Below are 19,040 nucleotides of genomic sequence, written 5' to 3'. Positions count from 1 at the left end.
GGGTGCAAAAGACAGTCTGGCAGGTAAGGTTTTGATTCTAATGCACTAGATCTTCTGTATACCGTGATGGTTTGGGGGCGGGGAGGATAACAGGGCAGACTCTTGGAGACCAGAACTGCCTTAGAAACTACAAGCTGCAAGATAACACCGTGCACCATCCTGCATCAGCCCCGCAGGGACACTCACTACAACTGGAGGCAGTGTCATGGGAGGCCATGCGGACGGTCTGTCCCAGGCAGCCAGCCAGAGCCAGAACACTCTCCCTTCCTGTTCTCTCTGCTCCCAGCAGCCTGTAAAACCACGAAGCAAGAACTCTCTCTGAAGGAGAAGAGGGAGCACTCTGCCCCTCCTGTCATCTCTCACTATTGTCCCAGCTCCCAGCCCAGGAGACCGCACCCGCACGCTGGCCGTCTGCTGGCTGGGGGTAAACGGTGAACTGGTCGGCACTGTGCACACGCGGGCATCTCTCCCTCTCTGGACTTATCAGCTCTCTATCACGAGCAGAGGTAAGGGCCCACATCTCCTTGCAGCGGATTGGCCACGCACCTGTGCTCTAGGCTGACTCTTCCTTGTGGGTTCCCCGTTCAAGACTGGTGAGAATAGAAGGGGAGAAAAGCTAGTGTGGACCCAAGTCCAGGCCAAGTTCACCCGTCAAGGGTGAAGCAGCTGGTGGGCGGGCGCCTGTCTAAGTCCTGTGTCTAGTCTTTGACTGGCTTAGAACTTGGATGGGAGAGTGATGGGATGGTCACTTTCAGGACACACAGAGTGACTAGTCATAGAGATAAACCATAGCAATACCCAGAGTTGTGGAAAGCAGGCTTGGTCCTGGGTCTATCCCAGATCACGGTATGCCCACTCCTTTAGAATCATACGGATGTGCGTGCACGCACACACACACACACACAGACACATGCACACACATACACACAGACATAGACAGACACAGACACACACACATACACATAGACACACACAGACACATGCCCAGATGCGTGGCCCCCGTCCAGTTCAGCCCCAGGCAGACAGACCTGGATGAGCTCAGCAGCGGGCTTCCTCCTTTTCTCAAAGTGCTTCTGGCGGTGCTGTTCCTGCACCTTGAGCGCGAGCCCGGACCCCAGGATGCCCTGAAGGGAGAGGTCAGGCCCTGAGGTCAGCTCCCCCAAGCCTCTCCTGGAGCCCCACCCCGACTCTCAGGCCCCAGTGATGACACCGAGCGAAGGGGAGAAGAAAAGATCCCGTCTTCGTTTTCCAGGTAGTGGGGGCCGGGTTAAGTGGGGCCTGGAAGTCAGTGTTCAATCCCCGACTCTGCCACTCCCAGCAGGGAGGCCCTGGCCAGCCTCTTCTCTGCTGCATCTCAGGTTCTTCCACAGGGAAGTCAGATAGCAGCACCCACCTCACAGTTATGTGAGGAAAAAATGAGATGACGTAACAGGGACTGCCTAGTAAGGAGTAGGAGGCGCAACAGATTCCCAGTTAATATTAGTGGAATTTAAAAAATATTTCAGTTGCTTGTATTGTCACGTGAGACTTTTACTCTGGCTGGCATTTCTCCGAATTGTGATCTGTTTTGATTTCTAGGTCAAACTCTCACGTGAGGGGGGTGGGGTGGGGGGGCACACCCCTTTCAAGTTGAGAGACCATGTCCCATGCCCACAGCCCCTTATCTTTTATAGATAAAGAAACTGAGAGTCAGAAAGGTCATCTTCCCAAGGTCAAACATCTTAGGAAAAAACACTGGATGGCTGCAATGGACGAAGGGAGGGCTGCCATGGACAAAGAGCCTCAGTATCAAAAGGATGGGAGATGAAGGGCAAGGAAGAGGGGTTGTTACACCGGAAGGTTCTTTGCAAGCTTTGTGATTAAGAGCCACGCTTGAAGGAGCAGGCCTGGCTCTACAACCCAATAGCCCTGTGACTATGGAAACCTAACTGACCCAGTGAAGCCTGTCTCCTCATCTGGAAAATGGGGAGAAATGCACACCAAACTCCAAATGTTTTTACAAAGATTAAATGAGACAGTGTAGGGGAAGCACGTGGCGTGAATCTAGTTCACAGCAAGTTCAACAATGCTGTATATTATTACTGTTGTTATGACGCCGTTGGGCACTGGGCTTTGGGGAAGTTATTCTACCAGGGATCAAGAGTTTGAGGGAAATGCATTTTTTTACACAAACTAGAAGATGACAGGGCAGAGAAGGGAACTCACAAATATAAAGGGCTCGCTATGTGCACGGAATATGGGGTGAAAGACATAATCAAACCCCCACGGGGCTCACATTCTCCCGGGGAAGCAGATTTGGAATCTGAAATCCCAGGTGGACTCAGAAATGCTTTTACAGAGCGATACCCAGAGGAGGGAGTGCTGAACTCAGCCTAAAGAAGGCAGCATTGAACTGCGTCTGGAGGATAAACAACATGTCCCTGTATAACACAGGGAACTATATCCAATATCCTGCGATAAGCCATAATAGAAAAGAATGCTTTAAAAAACAATATGAGCTCAGCTTGGTGCTCTGTGATGACCTAGAAGGGCGGGATGGGAGGGAGGTCCAAGAAGGAGGGGATATATGTAAACATATGGCCAATTCACTTAGCTGTATAGCAGAAAGTAACGCAGCATTATAAAGCAATTATACCCCAACTTTTAAATAAAGAATGCCTATATGTAGATATGTCACTTCGCTATACAGCAGATGTTCACAACACTGTAAATCAACTATAGTTCAATAATTTTTTTTTTTTTAAAGGAAACTGAGTCTTGAAAGAGGAGTAGGTGTTTGGGGGGATCACTCCTGGCACAGAGAGCCACACAGCCTGTGGCAGAGACAGGACAGCTATTGAGTTGATGGGGCTGGAAATCAGGATACGAGAAGGTGGAAGATGAGTCTGGATGGCTGAGCTGGGGCCAGGCAGTGACAGATCCTGCCCATCATCGAGGGAGAACAGTAAGAGCACTCACGGCTGGCAGGGCAAAAAAGGAGACTCCGATTAAGGAAAAGGTGGCTGCGATCAGACGGCCTTCCCACGTTTTGGGCGTCTTGTCTCCGTAGCCAATGGTGGCCAGTGTGATCTGAAAAGAGAAGCGTTTAGACACGGGGCTTCCCAGCGGGGAGGAGGTCAGTGATGTATCAGCCGAGCTTTACCCATAAGCCTTTGTACTGACTGCGGCACTGTCCCATTTAGAATAGCACTCCCGTGGGAGAGAAGGTGCTAATGACCAGCAATCTTATATAGGAGCCTTGAGACCACATCTGTTTCTAAGCTAAGGATTTCTTCCCTATAGTCAATCAGTCAACAGGTACTTCAAGAATTGCAAACATGTATATGTGCATATATATTCATGTGTATGTTTGCAAATGCATGACTTTGTATATAGCCATGATTCTGAATGTATGTGCTCTTGTGCATGTATTTATGTGTACTGTGTATATAGGTGTGCGTGTCTAATGTCTGGGCCCGTGTCTGTCCAGGTGTATGTTGAATATTCCTCTGTGAATTTACACTTGTAGGTTATCAGCAAACGTCTACTTATGAACAGAGAAGGCAGGCTACAGGAGTAGTTAAGAGTGTGGCCTCTGGAACTCAAATGCTTGAGCTCAAATCCCAGGTTAAGCACTAACTTGGCTCAGAGAGCTTTGAATTAGTGACTCAACCCCTTCAAGCCTCAGGTTCTCGAATTTGAAAAAGTGAAAGTGTTATAGTAGCTCAGCCATGTCCAACTCCTTGCCATCCGATAGACTGTAGCCCGCCAGGCTCCTCTGTCCAAGGAATTCTCCAGGCAAGAATACTGGAGTGGGTAGCCATTCCCTTCTCCAGGGGATCTTCCCAACCCAGGGATTGAACCCCGGTCTCCTGCACTGCAGGTGGATTCTTTACTGTTTGAACCACCAGAGAGCTAATAATAGGAGTTATTTGCACTTAAAATGTGTTTATAAATGTAAAGTGCTTAAACAATGCTTTAATACCACATGCCCGATGAGGGTGGGGCCATGTGTCTCTAGGTGTGCTTGAGGGTCTGGGTATACACGTCTGCATCTGCCACTGAGTCTGCACAGCCCAGCCTGGCTAATGACAGGTAAGGTCCCTGAGTGACCATGGGATGAGACTCATCAGAGCCCTGACTTCTAGGGAAAAGCCCTCCTTCCAAGGGCCCACCCTGCTGGGTACGTCTCCCGGGGGGGTTCCTAAATGGAGGCGCCCTCCTCTTCCCTGTGCTGAAGAATGCAACTGCCCAACCCCACATGTTCACATCACGCCCTCCACACCCTCCCCACCTTCCAACTGACCCCCACAGGGCAGCCTTCAAGGTGGTAACTCACCAGGCCCCACCACAGGGCATCTGCGTAGGTCTCAAATTCCTCTTTCATCTCTTCTCCTTGGGCATCCACCTCCGGCACATCTTTCTCAACCAGGTAGACGAGAAATGAAGACAGGATGAGCGTCAGGAACCCGATGTACCAGGCGGTGATGAGCTCCTGGGACAGCAAGCAGTGGACAGGGAAGGGGTCACTGCGTGGAGGCTGGGAGGAGGTTGCAGGCAGACACACTGGAGCTGGAGTGCAGGTTTACCAGCTCTGGGACATGGGCCAGTTACTCACCTTCTCTGATCCTCACCTCCCATCACTGGGAAATGGGGGTCATTGTTTTCATCATTAACAAAATGAGGGGATGGCTCTAGAAGGAGAGGGAGAGCTCTATGGTCACTTAATCACGCTCAAGAGGCTTCATGGGGAGGCAAGAAGGCAGGAGGGATGGGTCGCTCCCTCGGAGACAAGGCTCGGGACTCAGGAGACCCTATTCTATGCAGGATTGGGCAGAACAACGATAAAGCTCTTTCCACTTGGAAAGTGGCAGACAGCGAGGGGGAATTATCCTGGCAGAGGGGACAGAGGTGTGGATGGGAGCCCAGCCCAGCCACTAACTGACTGTGTGACTCTGGGCAGATGACCTCTCCTCCCCAGCCTCAGTTTTTTCATTTTTAAAATGAAGGGACTGAACCACAGAGTTTCAAAAAGTGCCACAGATGCTTCAAATACAGATAGGCATTTTTTAATAAGAAGTAACCGAAGAATTGATGCTTTTGAACTGTGGTGTTGGAGAAGACTCTTGAGAGTCCCTTGGACTGCAAGGAGATCCAACCAGTCCATTCTAAAGGAGATCAGCTCTGGGATTTCTTTGGAAGGAATGATGCTAAAGCTGAAACTCCAGTACTTTGGCCACCTCATGCGAAGAGTTGACTCATTGGAAAAGACCCTGATGCTGGGAAAGATTGGGAGCAGGAGGAGAAGGGGACGACAGAGGATGAGATGGCTGGATGGCATCACCGACTCGATGGACCTGAGTTTGAGTGAACTCCGGGAGTTGGTGATGGACAGGGAGGCCTGGCGTGCTGGGATTCATGGGGTTGCAAAGAGTCGGACACGACTGAGCGACTGAACTGAACTGAACTGAATCACATACCGATTTAAACCATGTTAGCATAAATTAAACATAAAACCATTATTTCGTGGGTACGATCGCATGATAGACTGGGGTATCCTCGAAAACAAGACAGAGCTGATGTAAAGAAAAAATGTTAGGAGTGGTAATGGTAAGGGTGGTACAGAGACATGACAAAGATGGGCAAACCACTGAAGTTTCAAACACCCTGACCATGATGATCCCTGAGGTGCTTCCTATCCTTCTCATTCTATTCCATCTCCAAGGGTTACCCTGGTAGGTTGGACAGATGAAAGTCAAGGTCATGGGCAAACACAGTCTGGAGATGAGGCCTGACGTTCCTGCTAAGTCATCACGGAGAATGAAGCCGTTCACATGGACAGAGTTCATCTATCCGACCGTCCGTGGCCAATCAGCGGGCCTCCTGGGTCCATCGTATCTCTCTGAGCCTTTGCTCACACTGGTCCTCTGTCCTCCGGGCCCCTCCCCGGGGGCCCAACCCGAGAGCACTGGGGCACCTAAGACTCGTGTCATCTCCATTATGAGAGCTTTCTGGATGTTTGCTCCCCCAACTAGAGCGAGCTTTCATTTCCAGCTTTTTTTTCCCTTCTACGTCTTCACCATTTTCTAAACAGATGTTAGGTCTCTGTTATGCTCATTCGCTTATAGGTCTGACCTTTGCCACAGCATCAGGTGCCTGGTGCCCTCGTGTGAGTTCACAGCAGACAGAGGTTGGTTGAGATGCTGCAGGCAATCCAGCAGCCCTTCCCCTCTGTGAGTGTCCACTCCACCGGGGTTTGAGAAGGAAAGGACGAAGTGGATGGTCCTTCCCTAGTCACGAACCTTTCACCCTGTTGAGTGTGATTCCAGTGTGACTACATTCTTTCATACTCTCTGCCTCCAAATGCTGAACCAGAGAAACAGCTGTCCGTGTGCGTATGGAAGTCCCGGCTGTGTGGGATGAAGAGCTGGCACAGTGGTCACTGGGGAGGGAAATGAGTCCCCACTGTGCCTTGCAGTCCCTCAAAGGCCATTCAAGGTAATTCTGACTTGATGCAATGTTCGCCAGCCGCTCCGTGGCAGTGGCTGCCCCCCGACGTCCGCAGGCTCCTGCACACGCCTGAGCCCCCCAGCAGTCAAGTGGCAGCCGAGGATCTGGGTTCCAGCCCGTGGAAATGATGGGAACTACTTCCTGTGTTAGGTCCATTCTAGAGGATGCTCGCAGGCCCCCTTCCCTTGCCTCAGTGACTCAAGGCTCATTTCCAAGACAAGCCAAGGCCACTCGACCCACATCAGACACAGTGTGCATGAGAAGACGCCCACATTTTTGTGTTAAGGCATGAAGACTCTTGAGAGTCCCTTGGACTGCAAGGAGATCCAACCAGTCCATCCTAAAGGAGATCAGCCCTGGGTGTTCATTGGAAGGACTGGTGCCAAAGCTGAAACTCCAATACTTTGGCCACCTCATGAGAAGAGTTGACTCATTGGAAAAGACCCTGATGCTGGGAAAGATTGGGAGCAGGAGGAGAAGGGGACGACAGAGGATGAGATGGCTGGATGGCATCACCGACTCGATGGACCTGAGTTTGAGTGAACTCCGGGAGTTGGTGATGGACAGGGAGGCCTGGCGTGCTGAGATTCATGGGGTCGCAAAGAGTCGGACACGACTGAGCAACTGAACTGAACTGAACTGAACAGAGACTCCAGGGCTTATTTGTTCTGGAAGCAGAGTCTGGCCGATCCCAACTTTAGTAAGAGCATTAAAGTCCTACCCTGTGGGGCTCTCCCTCTTCATCTCTGAGTTCCCAGGAGTGTCCAGCATGGAACTTGGCCCAGAGAACACTTTTTTTTGAATGAATGAATGAAGAAATGAAGTGGTGTTTGTTCACCAGGTTCAGAGAAGGAACAGGTCTAAGCTCCTGCAGTTAGTAAATGCTGGACTCAAATCCAGGTAAGCGCTTATACTTTCTGAATACACTGCCTGCTCTGGAAGTGAAGGCCAGGCCTGCAGCCACGCTGGAGCTCAGGGACAGTGAAAGGCTGAGGGCTCGTCAAGCCGGGACTGCTGGGGGAAAGATGGGGCACGGAGCTGGCCAAGCAGTTGCTCCATCTGCCTTTGGTCTCCGGCTGCAGACCTGTGATTCTGTCCTGATTCCACCTGCTAAGCTGCAGGTGTGGGGTCCGGCAGCGTGGACCATCTTTTCTCAGGTATTCATGGCAAACAGCCAACTGTCGTATATTCTAATCTGAAGGAACACAGGACGAGGGCCTTACCCAGCCATTTTCAGTCCTGATTTCCACCAGAGCCGTGAATCAGTTCAGCTGCATGGACACCAGCTTAGGTGTTGCTAACACGTCCTCTGATAACAGATAAAATAGGGACTTCCCTGGTGGTCTACTGATTGAGATTCCATGCTTCCAATGCCGGGGGCGTGTGTTGGATCCCTGGTTGGGGAACTAGGGTCCCATACACCACGCAGCATGGCCAAATAGTAATAATAACAATAAAATAATAAAATAGTTCAGGTGAAGAAAGAAAGAAAGAAAAAAAAAGAGAAAAAAAGAAAGAAAGAAAGAAAGAACTCTCTCTCAAAAAAAAAAAAAAGCCCTGTCTCCCTGAGCCTGTGGCCAGAAGTGGAGCAGACAGGGAATAAAACATGTATGGGAAGAAACTGCGTTTTCAGATGTGAGACTCTAAGTGTTTTAAATTAGTATTTCATTTTCTTTCTGTTATTTGTTTGTACTGTTTGGAATAATACATGCTACTACTAATGAGCACTAATTATTCGCCAGGTACTGACACGTACCTTGGCTCATGTGAGCAGCCGGAAGTATTCACATTTTAACCACTGAGGAAGCTCTCATGAAAAGAGAGCAGCATTCTTAAAGTCTTACGGCTCGAAGGTGGCAGAGCTGCAATTTGCACTGAGCTGCTGTCTGACTCTTAAGCTTCTATTCATTCTACTATGAGATGCTGACATATCTGGGTGTGTACCTGAACGGGAGGAATCCAGGAGCTTTGCAGGGGCATTCTGGGCTTGCCCAGGTTGGGTGGCAGATGATGTTAAGATTTATAAGGAAAACTCTGAGCTCCTCAATGGCAACTCGGCCCGGGCTCCCTGCTTTTGGTGTAGTTCCCCAGAAGCAAAGTTTGAGATGGAGATTTAGGAGCGTGTGAGGGCTGCCCTGGTGGCTCAGATGGTAAAGAATCCACCTGCCAGGAGATGCAGGTTCGATCCCTGGGTTAGGAAGATTCCTTGGAGAAGGAAATGGCAACCCACTCCAGTGTTCTTGTCTGGAGAATCCCATGGACAGAGGAGTCTGGCAGGCTAAAGTCAAAGAGGTCACAAAAGAGTCAGACATGAGTGAGTGACTAAACAACAAGCATGATGATTGAGGGAGGGTCTTGGAACAGAGGGAATGAGAGAAGCCGGACAGGGCAGAAGAAAGAGCTCAGTGAGGGTGTGCTCCATGCTGGAGCCTCCCTCAGCCTGATTCCACGGGAAGCTCTGCAGCATGAGCAGCCCCACAGGGCTGGATCCTGGTGTCAGTGAGTCACTGGCTGTGGGCCGCCCTGATGGGGGAGGCGGAAGCTGAGAACAATATAAGCTCCTGGGCTGGGCAGCTCTCCTGTGCTTTTCCAGGGAAGGGACAGCTGGGAACATTGGCAGCCAACTCTCAGAGCAGTTAAAGGGCTGAGCACATCCTCCCAGGAACGGGGGTCTGCTCCAGGTGCCAACCGTGTACACTGTACCCACCAAGATTGGCAGAAGAAGATGCTCTCTTCTCAGTGAAGGCAGCTTTCACTTTATCCCCTAAAGCAGGGGTCCCCAAGCTCCAGGATCTAATGCCTGATGATCTGAGGTGGAGCTGATGATTTAATAATAATAGAAATAAAGCACAGGCTAAATGGTAATGCACTTGAATCCTCCCCAAACCACCCCCACTCCCGGTCCATAGAAAAATGGTCTTCCACAAAACTGGTCCCTGGTGCCAAAAAAGCTGGAGACTGCTGCTCTAAGGAACACACATCTCAGGAGCCCTTTGCTCTGATCTCTCCCGAACTGGCTTCTGAGTGTGTTGTGTTTTTTTCCTGCCACTCAAAGGTTTTCCTTCATTTCTCCAGGGTCCAGCCAAGGCAGGGATGTTAAAAGAAAGTGGTACCAAAGGTTTGGGCTAACCATAGGAGAGAAATGCAGAGCATGGCAGCTCCAGATACATTGGCCTCTTGGTCTTAGCTTCTCATCTGCCTTGTAGAGGCAAGAGCTACCACTAGCAAGCCACTGAACACAGGCTCTGAAGCCAGACAGCCTGGGCAGCTCACTTTCTCTTTCCGTATCTGCTTCCTTATCCCTGAACTGAGATAAGAACAGTGCTGATCCTGGGGTGAGCTAATCTGTATCAAATACCAAGTCCAGGCACTGTGCTTCTGACTACATAATAACAACAGCAGCTGAGCCACCATATCTATGAACTGAGTGTATTCTAAGTCTTTTCACCCTACGAGGTGAGTGCATATCATTTCTGTTTTATAAACACAGGAGAGAAGACCCAGAGTGATTACAGTGTGTGTCAGTGGCTCAGTCATGTCCGACTCTCTGCGACCCCATGGACTGCAGCCCGCCAGGCTCCTCTGTCCAGGGGATTCTCCAGGCACGAATACTGGAGTGGGTTGCCATTTTCCTTCTCCAGGGGATCTTCCTGACCCAGGAATTGAACCAGGATCTCCTGAAGTGCAGGCAGATTCTTTACCATCTGAGCTACCAGGGAAGCCTAGAGGGGTTACAGGAAGTCTCCAGAGTCACACCAATAGAGTCTGGATTCCAACCCGCCTGGGTGACTTCCTTCCACCCCACACTGCTTTGCATTAGGGGCCCCCGCATTATCATCCCTGTGTTTGGAAAGAGGAAAACTGCGGTCAAAGAGGGTTGAGTGAAGTGGCCAGTGTTGTTTGAATCTGGTCTACCTGTGTCTACGTTCCTCCTTCCCACCACCATCAGTGGTGGCAGGACCCCCCGGGGACACCGTCTGGGAGGGGATGCCGTGGACCGGATGGGGGTAGGAAGGAAGCAAGCGCGGTGGTCCAGCGGCTTCTTGGCGGCACTTACTTTGCTGTGGGCGCAGATGGCCGAGCCCAGGAGCTTCCAGGTGCCGCCCCTCCGGTCCATTCGCAGCATCCGAAGGATCTGCAGGAAGCGCAGGCTCCGCAGGGACGTGGCCAGGACGTTGCCCTGGTTTCCCACGGCAACCACAGGCACGGACGCGATCAGCACAAAGATGTCTGGAAAGAGGGTGGAGGGTGGCAGGGAAGAGGGGGGAAGGAGGTCAGGCCAGAGCGTGGGAGCCGTCACTGCACTGTTGGCCACAGACGGGCAGGTGCCGTGTTAAATCGTGATACCCGTGGGATACGTGTTCTTCTGCAATGAGTGAGGAAACAGGAGCTCTGAGTGTGAACCCCTTTCCAGGGCCCAGCAGCCAGATGTGGCCGAGTTGGGATTGGATGCAGGATGCCAGCGCTCACTCCAATCCCAGGGAAGTGATGCTCCAAGACCCTCCAGCGGTGGTCCTTGGGGGGTCCCTCTCTGGCTGAGAGGGGATTGGGGCTGCCCAGGTGGTGAAGAGGTGGTCTGAAGCTCAGATGCTGTTTAACTGTGGGTTTCCCCTTTCCCTGGTGGCTTAGACGGTAAGGCATCTGCCTGCAATGCGGGAGACTGGGGTTCGATCCCTGGGTCGGGAAGATCCCCTGGAGCAGGGCATGGCAACCCACTCCAATATTCTTGCCTGGAAAAAGCCCATGGACAGAGGACACTGGCGGACTATAGTCCATGGGGTCACAAAGAGTCCGACACAACTGAGAGACTTCACTTTCACTTTCCCCTGCAAGCAAGCTTTGAGAGGGTCCTGGCTGCGGGTGACTGAAAGGGAGGTGAATTCGGGAAGCAGAAGGGAGGGGAGAGGGAGGCAGGGGAAAGGCCAGGGCAGAGGTCTTGTGGGGGCTGCTGCTGCTGCTGGAACCTCAGAGCTGTAGGCAGAACACCTCCCACCATCATCCCTCTGAAAGATGGGAGCTGGGGTCTCTGTCCACAGGCTCCCGCCCCCTGCTGGCCGAGGGCGTCATCAACATGCCCACACTTCTGAGCTGCACTGCCCAGTGACCTCTCTCAGTTTCAGAGAAGACCCTGGGGTAGGGTGCAGGAAAGCATGGGACCCGCCCCAGACATGGGGGGCTGCTGTCAGGAGGAGACCCAGAAATGTCCACCAGAGCTGCAAGCAGAGGCCAAGGGGGTGAGGCAGTTCTCAAAGGGCCAAGCTGGCTCCTGAAGGTAAACGGTCAAAGATGGAAGGAAGAGGGCCCTGGTCTCGTTCGCATTCCCTTCAATGTTCTTCCCCCCAGCTCCAGGATCTATTATGTCCCCACTGCACTGCAGGGGACTAGCAAGCACAAAGGATCCCGTGATCCAGTAAATTAGAAAAAGAATCAATTAAACAGGTTTTACTACTGCAGGACTCTCAGGGCCTTTAATGTACTATTATGTCCTGGGGCTGTCACTTTTACCAATGAAGTCTAGCCTTTCTCAAAAGATGTCAACCACAGAACTGTTTAGTTGGTTTGTTTTTGCAAGGGCATCAGGGTACAAGGAAGACACTTGGAATGTTTATCCAATGGGCCAAGTCCAAGCTTCTGAAAACCCTCTGTGACCTGGCCCTAGGGAACCTTCTAGAAGCACGTGTGGTTTTCTGGGTTCACTGTGGTCTCTCACATCTCCGTACCTTTGTTTGTGCCGGCTACCCTGCTCGGATTAGGTTCCTAAATCCACACCAAGTATGTCTGCCCAAAAAAGCTGGCATCCTTTCGACCATGTGAAAGTGTCTCCCATATATGCCTAAACTCTGGGGAAAACTAGGGGTCAGACATCTGGATACCAGTATATCTATATCCTTGGTTGGGCTTCTCTGTCTGTGTAAAGATATCCACTTTTCAGGTTTGCAGAAAATAAAACAAAACCTAGACGCAGGGTAAATGTGACATGAGTCTATGACACTCTGACACTAGGGCAGCAAATCTCAGCCCAGAGAGACTCAGCCACAGTGACAGGGCAGGGTCTGAGGCTGTTTCAAATGAGGAGGACATGATGCACGTGCACAGGATAGCCACCCTCTGGTCAAACAGAGCAAAACAACTCTACCTATGAGGGCCACGTTATGGGAGAAGTTAGATGAGCAGAAGAGAAAATGCAGCAACATCAGGAAAGAAGCCAGCCAGGATGGTGGAGGCTGAGGGCCAGTCTCATCTCTCCAGAAGGGACAGGAGGAGAACAAAAGCTGGAGCTCCCTTATGATCCTAGAGTCGTGAGACTATTCTGCTGGAAACCCTCCTGTTCCAGTGGGGCTCCATATACTAGGACTGCTCTAAGTTGGCAGAGACCTCAGAATTTGGGCACCGTCAATCTCAAAGTCACCCCCTCCATGCCCTGCTAAAATACACACACACACACACACACACACACACAAAGACTTCTGGTCAGCACTGGAGAGGTCACTCCAAAGACGAAAAAGAAGTCAGCTTAACACATTATTGACCAGAGACGTATTAACACATCTTTTGTGATCTGAACATTATTGATTGGAGATGTTATCAATATGCTTTTAAAGAGGGAAACAATTAACATCACTGTGTAAAGTTGTTAGAGCTTAAAATTGATCAAGCTTTCATTATACAACTTATATTGTCATTATCATTCACATTTTGCTCCATTAGGTTTTTGTTCCAACCCTGTGTATATTACAAATGCAAATTTATTACCATAAAGTTTTTAAAAATGATGCACCGTGAAATTTTGGGTGAAGAAGAATTTTTTGGTGAATTTTATGCAGATACTTTCTCTGACTATCAGAGTGACATATATACCAGTGTCTCAGAAGATGATAGTTCTTCAGAATGTAGCTCTGATTCAGGTGACGTGAACAGCAGACCAACAAAAGACAAGAAAACCTCAGTGATTGATTCTGATACAGAAAGTGAAAATGAAACTCACAGTGCTGGAGAATGCACCTTTGCTTCCACTCAAGAGTAGACTGAAGACAACATTTCACAAACACTGGAAGACTTCACAGGTGTGTCAAGTGTAACTGTTGAGTATAACGATGCACAAAGTGTTGGTGAAATAACAATTAATTTTGGCTGGCCAGAATAAAAGCGCCATTAGTTTCTCCAAAAATCCCCTGGTCAATAATGAATTAAGATGTGAAGGATAGGGAAGGAAAGAGGAAGGCAAAGGAAAGTTGGGGGTTTTGAAAGACCAAACGTTTGTTTCCTTTCAAATTCATATATTGAGTCCTGTCTCTTGGTGTGATGGTGCTGGCGGGGGGGCGCCTCTGGGAGGTGATTAGGTCATGGAGGTGGAGCCCTCATGAATGGGATAAGTGCCCTTAAGGAAGAAAGAGACTCTGGAGAGCCCCTTCCTCCTCGTGAGGGCACAGCAAGAAGACAGTGTCTATGAACCAGGAAGAGAACTCTCACCAGAAGCTGACCCCGCTGGCACCCCAGCCTCAGACTTTCAGCCTCCAGAACTGTAAGGAATAAATTTCCGTTATTTATAAGCTACTCTGTGTGGTATTCTGTTAAAGCAGCTTGAACAGACTAAGACACAGGTAGACAGGGAAGGAGGACAGAGGAAGAGAGAAAAAAATGTGGAAAAAATTAAGTAACTGAAAAGTTCTCCAAAACTGCACGTGTGTGCATGCATACACACACACACACACACACCCTACCTACATTCGAAATTCTGAGCACTAGACAAAAACCTCAGCTTTCCAGCCTCAGCAGCAGATGGGAAGAAGAAAAAGGGCTTCAGCTAATGGTGAGGGTGGTACTGTCCTCGGTGTGAGGCAACCTGCAAACCTGGCAACTTAGTCCCAGGTGATACGGAGGGAAACTGGCAGCCAGGACAGAGCAATGGTCAAGCTCTTCCTCCCTGGGCTGGCCATTCATACCAAACAGGGCTGTATTCTGTCCTGGGGGTCAGTTTTCAAAAGGGCAGTGAAGAAGAAGCAGCAGCTCAGAGGGGAGGGTCTGTGATGCTAACAAGATGGGATGTAAGATGGAGTTGAAGCCATGAAGCACATTTTTCCTGAGGACAGAGATTGCTGGAGCAGGGACAGAATGGCTGAGCTCAAACATCTGAAGAGAGTCCGAGGAGTTAAGATGGAATGAATAACCTTGAGAGGTGGTGAGTGCCCTGTGACTGGAGGTATGCAAGTAAAATCTGGGGGAACGACATAAAGGCTGCTATGAAAGGAGCTGGAGCAGCAGACAGGAAGGCATGTTCAGCCAAATGCTCCTGAAGGTTCCTTCCAGCCCTGATATTCTATGATCCTCTAACTTTAACTACTTCTAGGAATTCAAAGCTCCAAGATTCGTAAGCATCACTGCAGGCAGATTTCATCCTGTCTCTCTATGACTTTGGTAGGATCTTCAGATGGGAACCTAGGGGTTTCCCCCTAGGTGGGCTAGGTGTGGAGGTGGGTTCTATCCTGCACCAATAGGAGTGTGTGAGAGCTTCCACCATCTCTGCTATGAAAATGCCTATATCCGGATGGAGGGGTATCCGTGACACATCCCCAGAGCAACTTTTGGGTCAGGACACAGCAATGTGGTGTTGCCCTCCCTTGGGAGGGCAAAGTGGTAGATTCTTGCAGACCTGGGTGTTAGGATGGAATCCGCTGCTTACTCCCTGTGTGACTGGAGAATGCCTCAGAACCGTGAGCCTCAGTTTCCACCTCTGTAAAATGGACATCATGTGATCCTACAGAAGTAACTCCCAACCAGCAATGGACGTGCCACACCTTCTAACTCCACTGCAGCCAACTGGAAGGCAATTGGCAACTGTGGCTTCACAGGGACTGGGGATGTTCAGAGTCCTACAATGGCTGCACCTTTGCATTCCAAACGCCGAGAGTACCCCCCGATCCCAACTCCCATGAAGAATCCCTGCCCTGCGGACTCATTCTAAAAAGAAGCCACAGGGGCAGGTACTCAGTACCTGCTGGAGGGTTGAAGGGAGCGTGAGAGGTAAGGCCGGCCCCCACCATGTGTAGGGTTTCCCAGACGAATTGTGTCTGCTTAAAATTGCTTCCGAGAAGCAATGCACCCAAAGAGGGGGCCGAGGAGCCCCTGGGCCCGGGGTCAGGGCTCACCCAACATGCACAAGGGCTTCCTGGCAAACTTCAGTCGTCCCCGCCAGCCTTTGTATCGGCAGCAACAGCCGGCAGCCCAGATCCTCAAAGCAAACTCGGCTCCGAAGATGAAAATAGCAAATGTTTCCTGCGTGGAAGAACATATGGAGAGACGCTGATTAGCTCGGACCCAGTTGTCCGGAACCAGCGATTTCTGTTCTGAAGTTCTGAAGAGTTGGATTTCTGTGGTTGCCGGTTTGGTGGACGGAGGGGTTAGGACAGGCTGATCACCCCCATTCAGTGCGGGGCAGCTCCTGTCTTCACTAGCTGGCTGTCCTGAACATTAAGCCTTTTTTTCTATGCTTTTTTTCCCGTAATGGATCGTTTCTTACAAATTCCTTTAATATACTAAAAAGCCCCTAAGAAGTTCAGTTGAGTTGAAAGGAGAGGAATTGATGGAATTGTCCACGAGTTGTCTGGCCCCTGGTATTGCTAAGTGTGGCCAGTGGTTATTGAGCGCAGCTCCGGGGTCAGGAATCACAGAGGTATTTTATAATATTACCCTCAGCTTATATTTTGAGAAACCAAGGCCAGGGAAGGAGTGGCTGAATTAATGTTTCAAGGCCAAAAGTGGCCAAGAAGGAATTCCAGGCAGATCATCAGGCTCAGAGCTCACGCCCATCAGGGTGTTACTGTGCTACTCTACTCCCCTGGGACACAGAGACTGCTCCATCCCTCCCAGGCCTCCCTTGCTGATCAGACAGAGACACTTTGCTCCTTCTGTTTGGTGACTTCCCTGGGGCTCTTGGGGAGTTGCAACAATCCTTGAAACTTAGTTCCTGGAACTGGGTGGCTTCCCAGGATTCACCTGCTCGGGTCTCAGCTCCAGACCTGCCCTGAAAAGGAACCTGATGTTTCAGATACCACGGGCATCACGCTTAGCTCACCAGATTAGCGTTTATGAAATAGCAAGATCCCCCTAATTGGGGGCGGGGGGGGGTGGTTGGCATCCTTCCCTTGTGCAGAGGGCAGGGCCTCACCCTAAACAGGTGAGCTGATCCTATCCAAGGCATGGTCATTCAAAGGGCCAGCTGGCCAGTGCTGTCTGGGGTCATAGCAGGAACCAGCTCTTCCTGGAAGCCACCTCCCGGCTGGGCATGGATGCTGCACTCAGCCCATTGGTCTGTGCTCCTTGCCTTACATTTTTACATACCGTGGGTAAGGATGGGAGGAAATTGAGTCAAAGGTGTTAGGTAATCTGCCCAAGACTGCTGCCTACACGCTGTCCACCACATGCGGGATACAGACTGGACGGTGAAAACGGGCAGGGGCCCAGGAGGAAGGCCTTGGAGTTTTCATGTAGAAATGGGATTTGGTACTTGGCCTTGAAGGAAGAGGTCCTCAGGGTTTAAGGAGGAAAAGCAGAGGCAGGGTTTGGAACCAAACACGCCTTTGCGTTACATATCAGAAGGTGTTATCGTTTAGCCATTGGGTCTTGGTTTCTGCTTTGACTTTGTTCGTGCCCCCTGTTCTCTAATCTGGAATAACACATGGCTATTCGCTCCCTGCTCCACCTGTGCACCGGGAAGGCTTCATCAACCTTGTCATTGCTTTTTCTTACTTCTGGACTTGGCCAGAGACTCCAGGAAACCAAAGGCAGTTGTGGGGAAACTGCACCCAAGGGCCTCCTTGTCCTCACCGCTGAAGGGCCCACCAGAGCGTCTGCCCCAGAAGCACAGCACCACGCTGGGTGCACATCTCACCAGCAGCAGGAGCCAGTCCCCCGAAACAGTCTCGTACTCCCTGAAGGTGGTCAGGACAGCCAGAATCAAGCACCCCAGGACAATCAGGAACCTAGAAGGGAAGGAAAAAGAAACTAAGGAAGTGCCTTGTTCTGGACTGTGCCGAGGCTAGGCAGAAGGGTAATAGCCAGGATGAAGCTACAGCATCCATCGGACATAGGAGTGGACTTGTTACATTATCCCATTTAACCTCGTGACACAGCTGTGAGGCAGTTAGGAATTGATGCTACAGTTATGGAAACCAGGTTTGAGAGAGCAACATGCATAACTTTATCAGCAAGTTAGTGGAAACAGTCAAAATTTGAGTTACAGCATCTGGTTCCAGTCCTAGAGGACTACAGATTGCCTGACAAACCAAAGTTACCGCAAGCTTTGGTCGATCAACTGGAATGTGACTACGTTAATAATGGGTCCTGCACACACAGGACTATGACCTTCAAACATATGAAAATATTCTTAGAATAAAAACAAATTCATCTGAAGATTGATAAATTCAATGAAAGTCTCTGTTACCATTATCTTCAGATTATTATTATTATTATTATTTTTTACAGTCAGTAGTTACTAAAGGAAATAATCTCTTTCAGTTGGGGGATCTTCAGAATCGTTTCTAAAATTATCAAGTGTGTTTCATGCTAGAAAGAATCCAAGCCACCGTGATGCAGAGCTGCTCGCTGAAAAGTCACTGAGAGCTCATCTGGTTCATGCCCCTGCCTCAGGCAGAAGCTAACTGCAAACAATCCTCTGAGATGATTGTATTTATAAACTCCCTGTGTGTGAGAGAGTGAGGGTGGTGGAGAGACAGTGTGTGTGTGTGTGTGTGTGTGTGTGTGTGTGTGCGCGCGCGCGCGCGCGCGCGCTTCATCATTTCAGCAAAGAAAAGAGGTTCTCCGTCCCTCTTGGTGGGGACTCTGGTTCAATGGTCAGCATCAGGTTCTCTGGGTGTCTAAGTGAAAGTGTTAGGTGCTCCATCGTGACCCTGCTTTTTGTAACTCCATGAACTATAGACCGCCAGGTTCCTCTGTCCATGGAATTCTCCAGGCATGAATACTGGAGTGGGTAAGATTCCCTTCTCCAGGGGATCTTTCTAACCTAGGGATTGAACATAGGTCTCCAGCACTGCAGGCAGATTCTTCACCATCTGAACCACGGGGGAAACCCTGGTGTCTAAGAGGGAAACTAATGCCTGCGGGAGTCTTGGTGCCATAGACTCCAAGTTCTCCTGCTCCGTGTAATCCGGCGCTCTGTCCTGCTAGGCCCCCATCCATGCCTTTTCGGTTTGTTTATGTAAGTGGGTACCCAACTCGTGCATTCATTCATCCATCCATCCGTTGAATATGTATATGGTAGGCACTGGGGGAGGCAGAGCTGGAATTCAATGATGAACAAGCTGGATCTGTCCTCCTGAGCTGACGGTCCTGACAAACAGAAAACCAACTCATGGTGTGATGGTGAGGACCATGATACAAGGAGGTTTGGAGATGTCTGCTCCTGGAGCTGGCTTGGCCCAGAGTGCTGGTCCCACCCCTTGATGATCTTGATTGCATTTTCTGATCAACAGTCCTGCTGACCTGCAGATCTGACTGTCTCCAACCCTGTCTAGGAACCCAAATGAGATTTTCAG

The 19,040-nt window shown here is 50.2% G+C and overlaps 1 protein-coding gene across 2 annotated transcripts in view; it reads right to left on the bottom strand.

The window, feature by feature from the left end:
• Positions 1 to 19,040, bottom strand: part of KCNQ3 (potassium voltage-gated channel subfamily Q member 3) — a 300,675-nt gene that overhangs the window by 35,849 nt on the left and 245,786 nt on the right. For both annotated transcript variants that reach the window (XM_070802433.1, XM_019973403.2), the window contains exons 2-7: positions 17,378 to 17,468; positions 15,636 to 15,762; positions 10,547 to 10,719; positions 4,319 to 4,474; positions 2,959 to 3,069; positions 1,029 to 1,124 (exon numbers count right to left, since the gene is read on the bottom strand). In XM_070802433.1, the coding sequence (XP_070658534.1) occupies positions 1,029 to 1,124; positions 2,959 to 3,069; positions 4,319 to 4,474; positions 10,547 to 10,719; positions 15,636 to 15,762; positions 17,378 to 17,468 (754 nt within the window). The remainder of the gene's footprint in view (positions 1 to 1,028; positions 1,125 to 2,958; positions 3,070 to 4,318; positions 4,475 to 10,546; positions 10,720 to 15,635; positions 15,763 to 17,377; positions 17,469 to 19,040) is intronic.

This window comes from Bos indicus, chromosome 14, assembly GCF_029378745.1.
Source record: "Bos indicus isolate NIAB-ARS_2022 breed Sahiwal x Tharparkar chromosome 14, NIAB-ARS_B.indTharparkar_mat_pri_1.0, whole genome shotgun sequence".
Taxonomy (NCBI): Eukaryota; Metazoa; Chordata; class Mammalia; order Artiodactyla; family Bovidae; genus Bos; species Bos indicus.
This window is presented reverse-complemented; position numbering and strand designations above follow the sequence as displayed.